Raw genomic sequence first — 16,652 nt, forward strand, 5'->3', positions numbered from 1 at the left:
AAAACATGGACATTGTAGAGAACGAGTTGAGGGTGCTGTGGCCAGCTCGCCTCTGAAGACGAGCCAATTGCTCAGTGGGCCTTACCTGGTGGAATACATCAGTAATCGTAATAATAAGTGGGGATAATTGGAAGTCTCGCAGATATGACATTCCGTCAAGAAGCATCGTTATCCACAACTTTCATGCACTCCGCAAAGGGGTGTTATTGCATGTCAATGCAGCCACTTGTAATTCACAATTGTTGTTACTTTTGGGTAAGATTATCATGTAGGCATAATGTAAGTTTTTTTTTACATAACCCTCCACCACCCGACAGACAAAATGAAATCGAATTCGGGACAAACGTGCCAACTTGTTTTTTGTTCAGCAAACTGCAGGAATGTCGAAACGCCCAAGCGAAATTGTCGACAACTTTAGGACGACGTTTCGCTAGAGATTACAGCCAGCATCACGGGGCGTTCACAAAAGCTCTCGTGAGAGCCTCCCCGTCCAATTAGCAGCCCCACTTATTTATCATCAGAGCTGGGATGAGCCGAATGGAGTAAAATAAAATAAAAATTTCATGTCATAAGTCTATCGTGCAGTCATTAGTGGCCGGCATTTGACCATCAATTCACTGCACGCGAGAACCGAGGTTGATCCCCGGGTCATTTAGGAAATTCTGAATCGTGCCAAGCCCATCTCTAACGCAGGGGAGTAGCGGCACGGGGGCAAGCTGCGGCGAGGCCCGGCCACATGGAACGGCTCTGCTACTACCGAGGTCTCCTCCATCGGCCTGTAGTTAATCAAACGACCGATGCTGCAATTTCTAGACCGACTACATTTGGTCAGCAGCAGCATTGGGAGCGTTTGCACGAGGCGTGAACGCCTCCTGGATCTGGCCACGCACAGATGGCCTGAATAGGTAGAAAGAGGTTATAAAACCACGCTTGAAAAACCAGTAACCCCAGTGTGTTTCAGTGACAGATTGGCAGGCAAGCCGAATGTCATCATTATAATCAGCCATGATGAATCCATGGTTGGGGTGCTCAAGTCACTGCCATCCCTCACAAATACACCTGATGTATACACCACAAACAGACCACAAATACACCAGATGTATACACCACAAACAGACCACAAACACACCACACAGAGACCACAACTACACCAGATGTATACACTACAAATACACAACAAATACACCACAAACAGACCACAACTACACCAGATGAATACACCACAAATACACCAGATGCATTGAAAGTAATCAGAAAAGCCAACGCGTGCTCATGCCCGTCGGCACCGCGGAGCGGCGGGTCAAAAGTCGCGTGAGAACCGGCGACTCGGCCGCGCGCCCAGAGCGACGGCCGCGGCGAACGCGGCGACGCGGCGGGGCCCACGGCCGCGCGGAGACGAACGAGCCTGCGCGGCGCGGAAGAGCCCGCTCAAGTGGAGGTGAAAAGCTCAGCGCGATGCGGTTATCCCCGAACAAACAAAACAAAAACCCCGGGGTCGCCGGCCGCCACTCGCTCGCTCGCTCGCGGCGGGCACGGCCACGCTCCGCACACGGCACGGCACGCACGGCACGGCAACACCCCGAGGAACAAGGCCAATTTGCGACACTTACTTGCTAGCAAATCCGGATACTTCTCTCCATAAATGTTCTTCACGATGAAAGTTTTCCCCACCGCCACCCCCAAAGCTGTCAAAGGTGTTATCCCCTTAGTTTTGTTGCGTCGATTTCTCCGGTTAAGCTGTTGCTATTGCAGCGAGTGCTTCTGTCGCGTTACACTTCACGGCACAGATACACACGGAGGGAGAGAGACACACAGAGACAGAGGAGTCGGCTGGGTCGACCCGTGGGAACTGCGGAGCGGTGTGACGCGCGAGGCTTAAAACTCGCTCGGGGTGTGGCGGCACCGGGCCCTATAACCGGAGCGGAGCGAGAGAGAGAGACAGGGAGAAGACGGCGTCTGCCCAGAGCCCCACCTCGCTCACGCGCGGAGCAAACCCGCCTGACCGGATGCGCGAGCGTGCGGCCACGAACTGAGAGCGCAAACCATCGCTGGTGGAGCGGTGACACCAGAGGCTACCCCGGGGGGTGGGGGGGGGCATTAACCTTCCATCACTCACTCTTCTTTTCTCATTTGCCTTTCCTGCTGCTGCTGCTGCTGCTGCAGGTCACGTGGCTGTCGTGGTCGAGGTGCCGCCGGACAATCGAGGGCACGGGAGGCGCACGCAGCGTCGGCGAATCGGGGTGAGCGCGGGGGGGGAGACGCTCGGTGACATTCGGGTTCCCGCCGACTGCCGCCGATTCCTCCCACGAGCGATGCCACGGTGGAAAACGGAAACCGGTGGACAATAGGATTGGCTGACATCGGAAACAACGGCCAGGAACATGCCTGGCTGAGGTAACAAAAAAAAACACGCGGGATTATTTACGTTAAAGCTCGGCTTGGTTCAGCTTTCTTACTGAAAACACATTCCTCGTCGAAATGAATTTTTTTTTATTTAACCCAAAGGGTCTCCTCCTTGCTGAGACAAGCAGGCCCATCTCCGTTGGCGGTCCCGATGCCACAGTGGAACATTCCACATTCCCATGGTTGGAAGTAAAAACATTTTTTTTTCTTTCTCCAAAAGCAGCTGAGTGACGGGGGCCAGTCTCTCCGTCGGTGGCGGGGCGCGAGGAACCACAAAGTTGTGCCCGCCGTTCTTTTGTGTTCGTGGCTCTTCGTCCCCAGCCCTGCATGTAACATTGCCCTGCATGTAACGTCCCCAGCCCTGCATGTAACATTGCCCTGCATGTAACGTCACCAGCCCTGCATGCAACATTGCCCTGCATGTAACGTCACCAGCCCTGCATGCAACGTTGCCCTGCATGTAACGTCACCAGCCCTGCATGTAACATTGCCCTGCATGTAACGTCACCAGCCCTGCATGCAACGTTGCCGGTCAAGTGGCGGGAAGCGCGACGGTCTGGTGACACTGCGGCGGTGCAGCACATCGCGGGACGCGCTGGGTCACGACCGCTAGGCAGCGCCACCCCCGCCACCCCCGCCACCCCCCGCCACCCCCGCCACCCCCGCCACCCCCGCCACCCCCGCCACCCCCGCCACCCCCGCCACCCCCGCATGCCACCATCGCCCGCAGCCAAACCAGCTGCAGGTGGCGTGAGCGAGACGTCACGCTCGGAGGAGATGGTGACGACAATGTTTGTGTTCGTACGCATGCTGAACTGCTTTTGCACCGTGAGTAGCCGACCGTGCTAATCGGAGGTGCGGGGTAGAAGGACTAAAAACTTAACGCAACAATGCGCTTTTAAAAAAAAAATGTTGTTTCATTATCGACGGTCGCCTTCTTGTCGCTTTCACCGCTAGGCCCAGCCACTTCACCCCAACAAAAACAAAACTTAAGCGGAGTTTGGGTTTTTTTTCTTCAGCAGAGCCGAATCATCTCCCCCTGCCAAGTGCCTCGCCGTTCCGAGAGCCACCGCTTACGGTGATTATGGCTGTCGGGTCCTTTTAGACAAACAAACAAAGTCGCTGCTCGCCAGGGGCCTGCAACGGACTTAACAAGCGGAATTATCAGCAATTAACAGGGGATTTTCTGCTTCCGTATTTTCTGTCGACCCAAAAACTTTACAGAGACGTCGGTTACTGTCGCGGGAACTTGACGTGCGTTAAAAAATCGGATAAATTAACTTCACCCCAAGCCACGCCTCGGGGTAATGCGCTCTAATCCCTTAATAGCCCCCCCCCGCCGCCTCCCCCACCACCGACGAGGAGGGAGAATGGGAGAGCACGGTACAGCCTCTGCCCCGCGCGTCATCGCGAGGACCAGGCATGCCGCCTGTCTTGGTTTCCCCAAGGGTTGTCCACCTTTCAAGGTGGCCCGTCCTGGAAAAAAATCCGTAAAAAAAAAGTCTTCCCGGAACTTTCAAAGTCCACGGCCTCTGTCAGTTGGGCAATAATAATGCACCACTCAAGGCAATGGATATATGACTGCCGGGTGACATGTGACTGGGCGCGCCCGTGGTAGCGAATGTGTCTGTGTGTAAGCCTGTCAAACAACGACTACAGCCGCCGCCGTCCACCACGAAGTGACGGTGTGGTCACCACGGCGCCTGTGCCAGGCCAGGTGCACTTTGAGGCCACGTGAAGTGTCGAAGGCTCGCTGCTGGCAGGTCACGGGAGACCCAGGTGGTGCTATGGGCTGACTGACTGAGATGACCGGCAGATTCATTCACCATCCACCACCCTGAACACTCAACCCACCCGCCCGCCCCCGTCCCCAGAGTTTCGATGAATTGTCACCATTCGGAGCCGCGATTCGATTGAAGAATCGACTCCGCTTCGTCCCGTTTACCACCGTAGCGTTCGCATCGTTTCTCTCATTTATTTGTCTCCCGTTTGACCCGGTTTCTTCACTCCGTCAGCCGAAGCGCGACGTTCATCTGTGCGAGTCGTAAATTATACATTTTCGGACTCGCGATTCGATGCGCGTATCTGCCGTCAGCATGAGAATCGTCAGTAACGATGCGTCGTTGAAAAGCCAAGTTCCCACGGCGTGCTGCAATCCCCGCGGACCTCGGCTTGCTTCCTGACCATGAACAACATCTGGGCCTCCCCTAGATCAGTTCAGCATAAAATGTTTACGAGCAAGTGGTGTATGGTAATGAGCCCACCATCTAATTATTATTATAATAATAATAATTCCATGTATATAGCGCTTCTCATCAAGGATCTCAAAGTGCTGTACAGGACACAGCAGCAGCAGCACTCAGCATAAAAATATATTACAAGTGAAATAATCCATTTACTAAATGAACTAAAAGCTGAATAAGCGGAAGTGTATGAATAGGTTTTAGGGCGCATTTTTTAAATGTCCATAAACTCTTTGAAATCCCTGATATGTCGTGGAAGTGCGTTCCTGGGGGCTACGCGGGAACAAACTTGGCCACCCACAGACCGAATTCTCGATCTGGGATTGCAGAGAAGATCTGCAGCATGCCCAGCCCTGAGGGACCTTGAGGGGACATGGGTGCGACGATGTAGGCTGGGGCAAGATGGTTACGCGAGTTGTCGGTCTAAATTGGTATTCACTCTCAACGGGCCCCATGACAATGATGACAAATTGTGTCGTCATTGCCATGCCTGCTGCCTGCCATTGCCAAGCACGTGGGGTGATGTACTGCCGTCTGAAAGTTCGAGCAGACACTGACTTTCATGACATTACTCAGCGAGCATACTTGATGATTTATTTATCCACGTGGGTTTTGCATGCCGGGTGCTTGTCTGTCAGCTGACAGTGGTGGCTACTGATATCCTGAGCCCATCTTGCACCTCCGCTCGGGCGACTCAGCCTTAACACGACTACTTGGCAGATTGTGTAAAACACCAGCAGTGCTGGCTTCAACAGGTGCTCGCTAACAGCACTTGCCCAAATAGCCAGTATGTATATATATTGAACTTCTTTCGCACCGTGCGTAGCAGTTCTAAAAAAATCAGTTTTCTATCTAGATGATTTAAAAGTGCATAGCTCCAGTGGCTTCCTAATATTGGAAGGAAGAGCATTCCAGACGGCCGCACAAGCGCGTGTGTGTGTTTGAGTACACACGCGGTGGTGCAGCCATTAGCGTGCTGCGCTATGAACCTGGCTAACACCAGTGACGATTATCTGAACCAGTTCTGGGCCTCCCCTAGGTTGACTCAGCCTCAAACGAGTACCGGGTACGACGTGTAAACATCGCCACCAGGGGGACAGAGACAGCCAGGAGCGGTGCTCGCCACCCACCCCCTCGTGTGCCGGACCGGCCTGAATAGGTGCTACTCGCTAACACCACTTGCCGCAAAAGTATGTTAAGGCTACACGGGGGATCTTTGCCTTGTACTCACGCGCTGATATCCTCCCTGCTCTCCCCTCCGATGAAGAGCTCCCTGTCGGGCGCGGCGATGCGCAGCGAGTGCTTGCGTCCCGTCCGCTCCTCCGCACCCGCGACCTCCGTGCACTGGGCCAAGTTCAGCGTGCCCTGGGGCAGCGTGCTGGGCTGGAAACACACAACACAGACAAAGATCCCCCGTATAACCTCAACAGAACGTCGGGGCAAGCGCTGTTAAACGAGCAGCACCTACGAAGGCCGACACGGCACACGAGGGTGGGTGGGTGGCCAGCACCACGCCCGGCCGCCTTTGTCTCCCCGGTGGCGTTGTTGACCCACCGCAGCGGGTACTCATTTGATGCCGAGTCGACCTAGGGGAGGCCCAGCACCGGTTTGCACGTGCGCACAGGATCGAGGCGGCCGCCGTTACCGGTCTCCGACCATCGCTGCCTCCTTCGTCCGTGCAGGAAGTGAGGTCTGCTGCATCGAGTTACTCATTGCAGGCTGAGATGACCGAAGGGGGGGATGGACACCCCGCGGGCAATGTTCCAAGTTTGCCGCAACTTCATGGGACCCCGGAGGCCCAAGCCGCGGTGTATCATTCACCAGGAACCCACGCGGGCCCGCACGTCGTTTTTTTGACGTGCAATGATTGCAGCGTCGTTCTCAGACGCAGGTTCTCACTGTGCGCCTCTTGTTGAAGGTAAGGTGTTTATTTAAGTGTCCGATGTGTATATTTTTACAGGTTGCTTATTTATTGCAATGTTTAGCACGGGGAGAGCATTAATCAGGAGAGGCTGGGATCGTGAAAAACACATGTGCAACAATGCTTGGACCTGAATGTATTCCAGGCAAAGATCTTCCCGTATAGCTTTCATAGACTGTTGGGGCAAGTGCTCTAAGCATGCACGTATGAAGTACGGCACGGCACAAGAGGGGGTAGGTGGCCAGCACCACACCCGGCCGCCTTTGTCTCCCTAGTGTTAATGTTTATACGCCCCACCAGGTACTCATTTGAGGCTAAGTCGACCTAAGGAAGGCCCAGGATCGGTGCAGATAATCGTCACTGGTGTTGGCCGTAAACAGGTATGGAACCGCAGTGCGCTAACCACTCCGCCACCGCTCCCCGCAATGTATTCGCACACGCACAGTGGATGCATACAGCCAAGTGAACACACGTGCATAGATACATACAACAGGTTCATAAAGCAGTGCAGAGTTAACCACCGTGCCCCTCACTCCCCCCCTCCCCCCCGCACACCCACACACCCACACACCCACACACCCACACACCCACACACCCACACACCCACACACCCACACACCCACACACCCACACACCCACACACCCACACACCCACACACCCACACACCCACACCCCCTCCCCCCCGCACACCTACACACCCGCACACCCGCACACCCGCACACCCGCACACCCACACACCCACACACCCGCACACCCGCACACCCACACGTGTACACACACACACACCCGCACACCCGCACACCCGCACACCCACACACCCACACGTGTACACGTGTACACACACAAGCACGTATGAGCAGACACAAAGACGTCCACACAAGCTCTCAATGCCAGGGAGGCAACGCTTCGATTTCAAACCAGTGAGAGCTCCTCTTCTAGATCAGTGCTTCTTAACCTGGGGAGCGTGATGCCCTTTCTGGGGGTGCGAGACGTGGGCAGATATTTTTAGAAGGTAAATAATCGAAAACACATCAAGCCTATGTATTTATTAACATACTTTTTAAAAAATATTACGATTGAGATCCAAAGGGGTGCAAGGCTGCAGTAAAGCTTAAGGAGCACGGTTCGAGTTATAGAATCAGAATCGTTATTTCCAACTGGGGGAATCCGAGTTATAGGAAGACGACCGACAAACGCGTACATCTCAAACATGACCCAGAGCGACGGCTGCGACACCCACGGGCACAAGGCACAACGGGTTCACACAGCCACACACACAAACACAAGATTAACGATAACGCTGAACCATCAACTATGTCCTTTTTGGTTCTTTCGGTAAAGTCACGTAGGTATAAAAAATAAAATATACCCACGTGACTTTACCGAAAGAACCAAAGAGTATGGATCCCTGCAGTCATGAAAACTTCAAATCTAGATATCAACTATGTTGTTTATCTATTGTCTTTCAAAAAAAGGTGACAGAAGCAGAGGTCGCAATCGGGTACCCGATACCCGTACCCTACCCGATACCCGGCTACCCGTACCCGGCCAGGTACAGGTACGGGTACCCGTTTGCGACCCTGGTGCGGCCGGGTACGGGTACGGGTAAGGAATCAAAACCCGTTTGCGACCTCTGGACAGAAGGCAAAGTGATTTCCCTGCTCTCCTGGTGGAAATTCCACACTCCTATGGTGGGGTCAAGTTTGTTCGCAGGACAACCACTATTCGCTTTCCCCAATAGGTTGGAGAGCACTCATTTTATCAACGCCGTTGGGTTGAAGAATTGAGTCAATCCCTTACCAGGATTTAAAACTCGTGCGTACTTATTGCGAGCCATGCACTCCACTACACAGCCATATATATAAATCATGATTCATCGAACATCTCCAAGCGCTGGCATTTACACCTCCGTAACTCATGCGGCACATTTAGTAATTGCTGCTGCCAAATCTATCATCACCGCATGTCACATGACCTTAGTTTAATTTAAAATTGAAAAAATTTTTTGCAGCTTTGGTGTATCTGCAGAATGGCCTCCACATCGCAGCGATAAATTGTTGACATTAAAATATATCATATTGAACAGGCCTTGGTCTAGCCACGGCTGAATGAGGGCCATGTCATATCAGTCACGGGGGGTTTGTGTGACCGTACTTCGCCACGCTGGGCAGTACGCGGTTGGCAAAGGGTGGCGAGGAGTCCCAGGATTTGTTCCGATATCACTCGTCGCTGTTGGTAGCCGTGGCCGGCAATCGAACTGAGGTCGTCGGCTTCATGGCTCTATGCGCTAACAACCGCTGTGCCACCACTCCACCATGACCAAATTAAATACAAGTTAATCATTGTCGACCAATTTTCTCCTTCCAAATTGGTCACGTGTTTTTTGTTGTTGTTGTCGATTTCTGCTCAAACCACATGCACTGCAGCTGCTGGGTTTTCTCCTTCTTCTTCAGAGTGACGTTTGAATGAAGGTTACAAATTAAGTAAATAAACCAAGAGAACAAATTCCCCTCTCTTGCTGCAGCAACAGTAGCAGCAAAGTCAGCCCACGGCGCGCGGCGGCACGAAGCCCATTGTTGATCTTTCCGTAATACTCGGCGGTGGGCGTAACCCCAACCCCCAAGGTCACCGGGGTCAGGGCTCACCAAAGGGCTGTGCGCGTGCGATGGTTTAACCCGGCGCGCGTGGCACGGGGCCCATCGCAAGTGACGGCGAGAGGGAATCAAACAAAACAATCGTAACACCCACCAACCAAGGTGACCATCAACAGGGGCAGGGCTGCAGGGCCTTCCCTGCCTGCAGCCCTGCGCCCTGGTTAATGCCGGGCCCCCCCTTCTACATTCTAAGGCAGTCTTCCCTCGTTATTCGCGAGGGATACGTTCCGGAGACGCTCGTGTCTTTTCTCAATAAATTGCCTTAAATAAATACATAAATAAGCTATTAAATTAAAATTATCATAAAAACACAAGCAAAAGAAATGTGCTTATAGTAAACACAAAGTAGATGAAATGTAACATGAAAGTATTAACGACTATAATAAGCAAAGAATGTCTGTGTGTCCCGCGCGTGATGTCATTCCACGTCGGCCAGCCCCCCTCATTAATACTCATGAACTGGTGACGTCCTCCACATGGACCCCCCCCCTCATTAATAATCATGAGCGGGTGACATCATTCCACATCGAACAGCCCCCCTCATTAATAATCATGAGGAGGTGACGTCTTCCAAATGGACACCCTGCCATTAATATTAATTAGCAGGTGACGTCACTCCACATGGGGGGGGCGAGGCGCCTCCTCCCCCCTTGTCAGCGTCAACTTACATCCCTCACTACAAAGGCAGAACCCTCAAGCGGCCTTACAAATTGCACACGAATTGATGCAATTGTAATCTAGCTCTCAGACACCGTCTTGTTCAGTTATATGTTTATTTATTATGAATAAAGTCCGCCGACTCACTGATAACTTAACGAGCAACGGCGAGTGACTATATACACTTGGGTAACTTAGGTAAATCTATTCTGAGACAACATAACTCTGAGCCTTCCAAGACGACAAGGTGCCCACTCCAGGATGGTGAAGACGACCCGCTCAAAGGTGACGACGGTGATGGCAGTTCCCCCACAACAGCAGCCCAGAGCCCCGGTTCACGCCGGCTCTTATCCCCCTCACAACCCGGCCACGCCCCTATTCCCGAACCCTCTCTCACCGCACCTGGCCCTGTCCGTCTCTGCCCTTATTACAATTTACGACCGTTAGGTCCCCGTGCTTCCCCTCGTGCGACCCTGTCGCATCAATAATTATTAGCGACCACTTAGGTCCCAGTTACCCTAACGTGACCCTGTCTGTTCGCGTTACTTTAATTAGTAGCCATGGCCACGGGGATCCGTACTGTCCCTACATCACCCCGTACTGTCCTTACACAATGAATATCATGTCGCGGTCTGCTTTTCGCTTGCAAGTTTCAGATTTACTGAAATACACCCGTCCTTGGACGGGCAATAGGCTAGTTATGTTATAGTTTATAATGAACTTATATTAAAGTATGATGCTGCGCAGTAGCATCATCATCACTTTCTCTCTCTCCATGCAGTCCTGTAGAGTTCCAGATGCGATTCGCGGACAGCCCAAAATTGCGCACAGCAAGTTCGCGAAGAGCGAGGGAATGCTGCAGCGAAGTAAAGAAAGGTGTGGGGCGCCTTAGCGGACCACCCTTGGCCGTGAAATGGAACGTGCCCGCGTGCCGTGTGCTGGCTTCAGATGGGTGAATTGGCAACCACCGTCCACACGCAGCAACCAGCACGCGATGGCGAGAGGGGGCCGGACATCGTGTGCAGACGAGTACGGCAACGAAGCGACGGGGCATCGGAGAGCATTCGCTCGTCCGCGCCGGGGGTTGAGAGCCAGAGCAGAACGCATGACGGGCAACCGCGCAGATCTTGTCATCGCTGCTGTTTAGCGTTTCACACTCGTTTGAAGTTTGTTTAACATTGACCGGAGTCGTGCCCCCCCTCCACCCCCCCCCCCCCACACACTCTTTTTTAAACAAGGTCTATGCTACAGGTGTGACTTCCTGGAGTGTTTAACACGTAAGCTTTCGCGACCAATATTGTTCATAATCAACGATTTTTGGGTTTAGATCGCGTTATTTATAAATGTGGCGTAACCCTCCACCACCCGACACGGCCAATCAGTAAAAAAGTGTCACGTTGACAAAAGACAAATAGTTCACTGCTTTAGCCCACCGGTGTGTTGAAGCGTGAAACCACAACATTCCTGGAGTGTATCACAACAACTAAAACAGAGGCATCGGTAATAATCACGTAAAAAAGAACGTGAGAAATTACCAAGAAAAACTCAACAAGCGGCAGTGAAGTATTTGGGCCATGGCACCGTGGGCCTCATTGAGTTTGATGCCAAGCTACGGCTAACATCAGGAGCGAGTAAGACTTAATTCCAGCCGGGCTTTTGGCCGGGCCCGTCCCTGTCGTCAGCCCAAGAAAATATTTCCGCACCCGGCGCACCACATGCAACATACCTGTGGCTAACTCCCGTGGCCACGATCGCAGCATGCCAACTCCAGTCTGCCAGGGACCCAGAAAATATTCGGCGAGAAATCAAGCCCTGGTGGCAGGCGAAAATCTGAAGCAGCGCCGGTCACTCGAAACCCCACCTCCTACCAACTGGCGCGGTTCAAGTATGGCCAAACTACTATCCGACACCCGTTACCGTAACAACAATAACAATTAAAACGGAAATGAGCGAGTGAATGAATCGCCACGAGCCCACAAAGGGGCGCATTCCCCGGGGTCACCACTTGGCCATTATTCTCTCGGCAAGAACGCGGCGGCCGTGTGGGGCCGCCCCCCCCCCCCCGAGCCAATCTAATTAGCGCTCTCACCTGGCCGGGGGACAACTGGGGTGCTTGGGTCCGGAGGGCCCCGGCCTGTGACCCGCAGCTTAATGCGCCGCTTAATTGGGACGCGTCACGCCTCAGCGCACACACACAGAAAGGGCCCACGGACAGGCACGCACGCACACGGAAGCACAAATACTCACACACTCACACAGAAGCACACATACACACTCACACTCACGCACACAGAAGCACAAATACTCACACACTCACACACACAGAAGCACAAATACTCACACACACTCACACAGAAGCACACATACACACACACACACTCACACACACAGAAGCACACATACTCACACACACTCACACAGAAGCACACATACACACACACACACTCACGCACACAGAAGCACAACTACTCACACACGCACTCACACACACAGAAGCACACATACTCACACACACTCACGCACACAGAAGCACAAATACTCACACACACACTCACACAGAAGCACACATACTCACACACACTCACACAGAAGCACACATACACACACACTCACACACACAGAAGCACACATACTCACACACACTCACACACACAGAAGCACACATACTCACACACACTCACACACACAGAAGCACACATACTCACACACACTCACACACACAGAAGCACACATACTCACACACACTCACACACACAGAAGCACACATACTCACACACACTCACACACACAGAAGCACACATACTCACGCACACTCACACACACAGAAGCACACATACTCACACACACTCACACATGCACACATACTCACACACACTCACACACACAGAAGCACACATACTCACACACACTCACACACACAGAAGCACACATACTCACACACACTCACACATGCACACAGAAGCACAAATACTCTCACACACACAGGAGCGCACAAAGACAAAGATCCCCTGCATAGTCTTTGACTGTTGGGGCAAGTGCTGTTAGCGAGTACTTGGCACCATGCCCGGCTGCCTTTGTCTCTCCACTAGCTACTCATTTGAGGCTGAGTCGACCTAGGGGAGTCCCACAACTTGTTCCGCCACGTGTTGGTCGTGAGTTGCGATCGAACTCAGGTGGCCGGGTTTGTAGCGCAGCGTGCTAACCACTGCACTACCGCTCCCCCACTCTCTCACTCACATGCACACACTCGCTCACAGAGCATAACAAGACAAAGATCCCCATATAGCCTTAACAGACTGTTGGGGCAAGTGCTGCTGGCGAGCACCTATAAAGGCCAGAACGGCACACGAGGGGATGGGTGGCCAGCACCACGCCCGGCCGCCTTTGTCTCCCCAGTGGCGATGTTTAAACACCGCACCAGGTACTCATTTGAGGCTGAGTCGACCTAGGGGAGGCCCAGTACCGGTTCAGATAATCGCCACTGGTATTGGTGGCCGTGGGCGGGAATCGAACTCGGGTCGCCGGGTTCGCAGCGTAGCGCTATAACCACAACACCACCGCTCCCCCACTCTCAAGGCAGCACACACACTCACTCTCACACAAGAGCACACACTCGCACTGCCCCACAAAGCAGCTACACACACACTCACTCTCTCCACGACTCTGCCAACGGCCTTGAGCAGAAAGATCACAAAGGCGTGCATTTATTGCCGTTTTTGCTCTCTGCTTCTAATTGTACTCACCGTTTGAAACGTGCTGTATGAGTGGGCGACAGAGAGAACTCCCACATCTCTATTTAACGTGCGGCATGCTAGCACAGTTACATAAGAAGCAGAACCTGGAACGCTTGGTCAAACGCAACCCCCCCCCTCCCACACCCTCCACCGATGTGAACTTGTTCAGACGGACGTATGCATCTTGAACTTCTTTCACACGGTCCGTAGCCAACCCTGGTAATCGGAGGTGTGGGGGAAGGACAACAAACTAAACGGAGACAACGAAAGTTCCAAATCTCGGGGGGCAGGCCCCGTTCGCTTTCCCCACGGCAGCCTCGCCGGAGCTCTCACGAGCAATGCAACGCAACGCGTTCCGCGACACCAATCAACGCACCTCGTGCCACACCAACCTCACAAACCACACACCGAAAAACCACATTCGCAACGCTCACATTACTCCCACTGACAGCGACAAGAATCATAACAACAACTTCAGATGTGAATACGTGGGACGGCTCTGGAACCCTCAATTAAGTTGACCCACAAACCCACCGATTGTGCGTAATTGTGTGTATATGAATGGTACGTATGTTTAGCACCGCACGTGGTCAACCGTGATAATCAAAATGCCTATTAAGAGATTTATTTGCCAATTGGCATTGCCGTGTGGGAACCACGCTCAGAAAGCTATCATTCATGTACACACACACATATGTCACCAAATGCACCCATGGGAGGAGAATAGTGAGCAGCGAAGCATCTGGGCTTTGCTCACTCTTCGTCGTCGAGGCAAATTTGCCTAAAATGTCTGGCCCTTGCCCGAGTCGCATTAAAGTCATTCCCATTGCCCCATTCTTTCCGATTTTATTTCTCATCTTCTGTTCTAATTATCTCCGATATATTGCTGTTGTTGTTGTTGTCGTTGTCAAGCGTTTAAAAATGTTGCCACATCAACCAAAATAACTATTTGTTTTAAGATATATTACTCTTGTTTTTACAACCATTGGTCAATTGACGCTGGATTCCCTTGCCGTGTCAGTCATCGGGGATTGTTGACCAAACTTCACCACAACACTCAGTGCAGGTTGGCTAGGGGAGTGGGGGGGGAGACGGGACCAGGACCGAGTCAGATACCACACGCCACTGATGTCAATTGCTGATGTCAGCCACTGATGTGTCACTGATATTAGCCGTGGCCAGGAATCGAACCCAGGTCGCTGAGTTGTTCTATCATTGCGCTCATCAGTGTGCCCCCCACTCCACCCTCTGTTTTCATTAAAACAGAAACAATGCCCCTTATCACATCAGCTGCCGAGATGAAGTCTCGTGTTATCTGTTTAATTTTTACTGCTTAGTCCGCTCCATTTCCGCGTGGTAAAAACGCTGATACATGTGCCGCAGATTTCCAAGAATGCAATATCGTAAAAACAAAAGGCTCCTCATTCTTGTGGGATTCTTTTTAATATCGCGCTCTGGCGCAATAAACGCCAAGGCCGCCACCACCACCGCACCGGCCCAGCCCGGAGTCACCGTGCGGGAGCACACTCCTGTTACTAGACTCGCTACACCCACGCCCCCCTCGACTATCCATAGCTCCCCTCACTACCCACGGCCCCTCGACTATCCACGGCTCCCCTCACTACCCACGGCCCCCTCGACTAGACCCATTGCTGGATCACGCCCCCCCCCCCCCTCTGCTCGTCGTGGGGGTTGTCTGACCATGCCTCGCCAAGCTGGTCAGTGGCGGGGTGAAGGTGTGGAGCGTAGACATGACGTGGGAGCATATTAGTACCATACAACAACGGGGAGGGGGGGGGGTCTGCACCGCTCACCACATACCCCTGCAGCCTATAGCACCTGTTATGCACGGCAGTCTCGCATCACGGCACCACTGAGGCTCAGATGCTGCTCAGCATACCGAGACTGAGATCGCGATTTGGTCACGGCGTCCATTGTGAACCGTAGGCAGGTAGATGGGACTTTGATCCAACAGTAGAGGCACTTGCTACAAACTCAATTTCCTAAATTCCAGAAATTTCACGAGCAAGGAAATTATTAACACAACGTTCGATTATCGCCTCCCTGTTCCATGCAGATCGATGTCTGGCGATCTGCTGAGCCCTAGGGGCAATGCCTATCACACGTGTACCCTGGCAGCCTAGACAGTGTACATCACGCGTGTACCCTGGCAGCCTGCAGTACAGCAACGCTCCCCGTGAGCACGTGGACAAAGGTAACGCGTCCCACACTCATCCCATCCACGCAAGCCAACACACCCGCGCGGCTCCACTGAAACGCGTCGAGGGCATTGCTGCCGAGACCACCTACTGCTCGACGGCAAAAAATAAAAAATAAAAATTTAAAACGACCAAGCCCAAACGAAACGACGAAACAAAAACAAGTTTAACCATTCCCCGAGCAATTACTCCGCTCGTGTTTATTGTTGTAGTCGTTATCAGCGAGGAGTCGCGGCCCGTCGTGGCGCAGCTCGAGGTCTCGGCCCCGGTTTATCATCAGGTCACACTCCTAACATCACACCGTCCAGTGAGACTGGGAGCACAGACATTGCGGCATAGAAGCACAGTACAACATACTCTTAGGTTTTTTCGGTAAAGTCACGTAGAATGGAAATAACAAAATAATAAAAATAAATTACTATGTTTTATTTTTATTATTTCCCTTCTACGTGATGACTTTACCGAAAGAACCAAGAAGATGAATCCCTGCAGTCACGAAAGCTTTAAATCACAGTACAACAGTTTTTTTTTTCTGCCCGGCCCTCTGTTTCCCACCACGTAGCTCCGCAGCCTATACCACCTGTCGTGCTTGGCGGTGGAGCACCCACAACCTTATCTGGGTAAAACCCTGCTTCGTGTCTGAGATCTGATGGGAGATTGAGCACATTCCTTGTGAGTCGGTCCGGGCGCCCCCCACCACCCCGACCCTCGCCCCCCACTTCAACCGACCAGCGCCTAAGAGAGCGGTGAAATATGGTCAAGCAACCCCCGAGACAGCGTGGGAAGGCCCTCGTCGTCACACGTCCGAGCTGCGGGTGTC

General features: G+C 52.7%; 1 protein-coding gene across 1 annotated transcript in view; it reads right to left on the minus strand.

Moving 5' to 3' along the window:
- The window catches only part of LOC144730195 (myosin phosphatase Rho-interacting protein-like), a 107,955-nt gene that overhangs the window by 21,260 nt on the left and 70,043 nt on the right, over window positions 1–16,652 (minus strand). Inside the window, exon 4 of the mRNA XM_078610809.1 lies at window positions 5,878–6,029. Within this exon, the coding sequence (XP_078466935.1) occupies window positions 5,878–6,029 (152 nt within the window). The remainder of the gene's footprint in view (window positions 1–5,877; window positions 6,030–16,652) is intronic.

This window comes from Lampetra planeri, chromosome 35 (genome assembly GCF_965212315.1).
Source record: "Lampetra planeri chromosome 35, kcLamPlan1.2.h2, whole genome shotgun sequence".
Taxonomy (NCBI): domain Eukaryota; kingdom Metazoa; phylum Chordata; class Hyperoartia; order Petromyzontiformes; family Petromyzontidae; genus Lampetra; species Lampetra planeri.